Genomic DNA, 4,238 nt, shown 5'->3' with positions numbered 1-4,238 from the left:
ACCGGGTTCGGAAAGTAGTCTTCGATACATCCTTTACTTTCACCTTCAACTGGTGATACCCGGATCGCAAATCGATTTTTTAAAAGACCTGAGTGCCCTGCAATTGGTCAAACAAGTCATCAATCCAAGGCAACGAATATCTGTTCTTCATGGTCACCTTATTGATCTCCTAGTAATCAATGCACATCCTCATTGACTTGTCCTTCTTTTTCACAAACAACATAGTTGCACCCCAGGGTGACACGCTTGGCCTGATGAGCCCTTTGTCCAAAAGTTCTTGCAACTATTCCTTTAGCTCTTTCAACTCAGCTAGAGCCATCTTATAAGATGCCTTGGAGATTGGTGCCATTCTTGATGCTAACTCAATAGCAAACTCCAATTCCCTATCTGGAGGCAACCTTGGCAAGTCTTCAGGAAAGACATTAGAGAACTCCCTTATCATCGGGATATCCTCCAACTTCAATCCCTTCTTAGGTGACTCTTTCACATTCGCCAGGTATCCCCGACAACCCTCCAGAACTAGCTGTCTCACCTGCATCCCGGAGAGGATCCGTGGTGCAGAACGCACACATGACCCAATAAATAGAAATTCCTGTTCTCCAAGACGCATGAACACTACTTCCTTCCTACAGCTGTCAATGCTCACAAAATTGGATGCCAACCAATCTATCCCTAGGATTACATCAAACCTATGCATATCAAACACGATTAGACTGGCAGGCAACCTCCTCCCCTGAATCTCTATCGGGTAATCTCAGACCACTCTACTGCATACCACCACTAAACCTGATGGCATATCCACACATAACTCAATCTCTAACGGTTGAGCCTCCACTCCGCACCATTTAACAAATTCTTGAGATATAAAGGAGTGGATTGCACCTGAATCAAAAAGAACTATAACATTATATGATAAGCTGTAAATGGTACCTATCACCACATTGCCAGCATTCTCTACATCATTTGGCGTCATCGAGTACACCCTAGACTGAGCGGTGCCTCCTTGGTGACCACCTCGAGGTGCTTGGTTATCACCTCGGTTATGAGCCTATGCTGAAGGGAGAGTCACTGTCGCCCGAAAGTCTCATATCAGATGCCCTGACTCCCTGCACCTGTAGTAGCCCATGAATCGAGACTTGCACTCGCCCCAATGCTACTTTTGGCACTTAGGACACATTGGCTTCTTTAAACTCCCCTGGGAAGCCTAAGATCCCAACTGCTGCTGCTGTTGGCCCGAAGGACCACTGAACTTCTTCCAATAACTCTTGTCAGAGCCTAACTGCGAATTCTGGGGAAAAGACCTCTTCTTCTGATTCGCCTCTCTCTCTCTCCCCCTCTTGGATGCTGGCTTCAGCCGCCATGGCTCTATCCACAAGCTTGTAAAAGCCCTAGACCATCAACGCTACCACCTGCGCACGTATAGCTTGCTTCAGGCCCCTCTCAAACATACGAGCCTTCTCTGGCTCATCTAAAACCATGTGAGGTGCAAACCAAGATAACTCCACGAACCTAACCGCGTACTATTGCACCGTTATCGATCCCTGAGTCAAGTGGAGGAACTCCTTAGACTTCACCTCACGGGTGGTGAAGGGGAAGTATCGTGCGATGAACAACTCCCTGAAGCGACTCCAGGTAGTCGACATGTACCCTAGGCGCTGCTCCTCGACCAACCTAGCTGATCGCCACCATCTCTTAGCCTCCCCTACCAACTTGATGACGGCGTATTTAACCATTTATTCCTTTGTGCATTCAGACTCCTCCAGCAGATCCTCCATCTCTTGTAATCAGTCCTTCGCCATATTCGGGTTCGGCCCTCCCAAAAATGTTGGTGGATTCATTCTAGAGAACTACTGGTACGTGCAGCCTCTATCTGCAACCATCTGATCCTGCTCCCTAGAACCCTTCCTGGGTTCCTTCCTGGCCTACCTCAATATATCATGGAGGAACACGAGAGCCTCAGTCTCATCCTCACTAGAGGCATCCAAGTTTTTATCGCCTCCTGCCATAATCCCCTTCCCTCTTGATTTCGTCTTGTACATAGGTAAAAGCCGACTTAGTCATTCCACATTTAACACAATAAAGGCAAATATGGAACAAGAAGATTTAACAACACGTATTCGAGACACTGACAGCCCATACACACTAGACCATCTAACCTCTCATCTCAACATCCGAGTCAAGTCTCTCAACCTAGAAATGAAACCATGGATGGATTTACCATGATTTTCCTAAAATCGTTATTCTTGAAAAAACACAGAAGATCGTCGAAGGAAATCCTGCCTTCAAACCTCCAAACTAAAACTCGACTAACTCTCTAACTCTATCTCATTATAGCCAATACTCTGGTAATTTACTCACCAACCGTCAAAGTTTGCAGAACCTAGCAAACCTAGGCTCTGATACCACGTGTAACACCTTGGTCCTAACTTACGACCTGGGTGTTATTGTAGTGACGTTTGTGTACTTGATATACTTCTTAACAGATATATATACTGTAACGTCCCTCAATTTCTTAACATAAAATATCACATAATAAATAAAATGGTCAACCCGAACCCGTGGGTAGCGGGGACACCTGTCATACACACCGGAAAACCTAACAGCAGTACACATAAAATCTCAAACATCCAGTCATAAAATATAATACCAGAGCATTCTACACATCCTCACATACATCCAAATATCTCTAGGGTTAAACACAAAATAACTCTGACGCTATTACAAAATCTTACCCTTCTCACAGGGTAATCTCACTAGCTCAACGGCGGCCCTGACCCGCCCGTCTCTCAGGAGCTCCTGAAAAATTAATTAAGTTTGGGGATGAGACACTTCTCAGTAAGGGAAAATAAACTAAATACAGCTGTGTGGCAACATGAATATTTAATGCATTTGTACATATACAGTACATTTCATAATTCTATAAACATAATCATATCGTACTGGGTAAACATATATTTTCACATCTATTAACAAATCATATCATACATAAAGTCATCTGTTATAACTGTAGTACTGAAAACAAACCCAGGATGACTAGCTAGCTGGTGTCATGTATTACCCCCCATGACGGGTTGTGCAGCCCAAAGGCGGGACCCGACAATGGCTGGCCGACTACTGCCGAATCAAATATGTCTGTAAGTACGATGAGCCCGCCACACCCTGGTCCGGACTGCCAGGTGGACGTCCACACTCGACTGAAAGGCACATCGACTATCCATCTCCCATCCCCTCGTGGGACGGTAGCACTAATAAGGCCTCGTGCCAAAATGAACCCATAGCTACGGTACTGAGCTCCTAGTCTGAACTAAACTAACATCCTGGTTGTGAAAACATATAATACATGATCATACGTAACATCATTACGGCCTCGTGCCGAAAACATAAATACGGCCTCGCGCCGAAATCATACATATGGCCTCGCGCCAAAATCATAGTAAATATGGCCTCGCGCCAAAAACATAGATACGGTCTCGTGCCAATAACATAAATATATGGTCTCGCGCCAAAATCGTTTCAGGTATATATATACTGAAAATACAACATTTATCACATAATCGTCAAAACCATCACAACATAACTCATATTTTCATAATACCTGAAATCATGCTTTGTTCGTAAAATCTTTCACATCATAATACATTTCGTACAAAATAATATTCATGCCACACATATGCTGTTGTTGGCCTTACAAGGCTTAAAATCTTGTTATCTTGTTTTGATGCTAACAAACAAGTGAAATTTAATGTAATTGTGTGAGTAATGATATTTCAGGATTCATATATGTGAAAGTAAGGTTAAAGTGCCCACACGGATCAAATATGACAGAAGCAAGGTCAAAGTGCTCACAAGGATCAAATGAAGTTTAAATGAGCCAAGACATGAATTACTTGTTGAAGAACATGAGGACATGAATAAGTTGTTGAAAGCCAAGGTATATCAAAGTCAAAAGATCCAAAGAAAGGCAAAGTAAGAAAGCTTAAAGAATATGGAAGTTTGAAGAAAAGATGGATTCAATCAAAGGACAAAGCATGAAGACTCAAGAACTTAGAATGTTAATATTTTAGAAGTCTCATGTAAGTGCTTTAATGTTTAAAATATCATTTGAAATATTTTGAAGCTCTTAGGTTAACTTCTTAGACCTAGATACTTTTTAAAATACCTGAATAATATTTTTAAAAGGTCAAAAATTATTTTAAAAAGGTTAAAATCATTTTTGGAATAAAGAGCACCAAAAAGAG

At 42.5% G+C, this 4,238-nt stretch overlaps 1 protein-coding gene across 1 annotated transcript; it reads right to left on the bottom strand.

Moving 5' to 3' along the window:
- Positions 1-283: 283 nt before the first annotated feature.
- LOC131162585 (uncharacterized) lies at positions 284-973 on the bottom strand. Its single transcript, XM_058119199.1, has 2 exons — positions 787-973; positions 284-672 (listed from the first exon to the last, which is right to left on the bottom strand). The coding sequence occupies exons 1-2, from the start codon at positions 971-973 to the stop codon at positions 284-286; spliced, it is 576 nt and encodes a 191-aa protein (XP_057975182.1).
- Between the last annotated feature and the right edge of the window lie 3,265 nt (positions 974-4,238).

The sequence above is a fragment of the Malania oleifera genome, chromosome 8 (assembly GCF_029873635.1).
Source record: "Malania oleifera isolate guangnan ecotype guangnan chromosome 8, ASM2987363v1, whole genome shotgun sequence".
Lineage (NCBI taxonomy): Eukaryota > Viridiplantae > Streptophyta > Magnoliopsida > Santalales > Ximeniaceae > Malania > Malania oleifera.
This window is presented reverse-complemented; position numbering and strand designations above follow the sequence as displayed.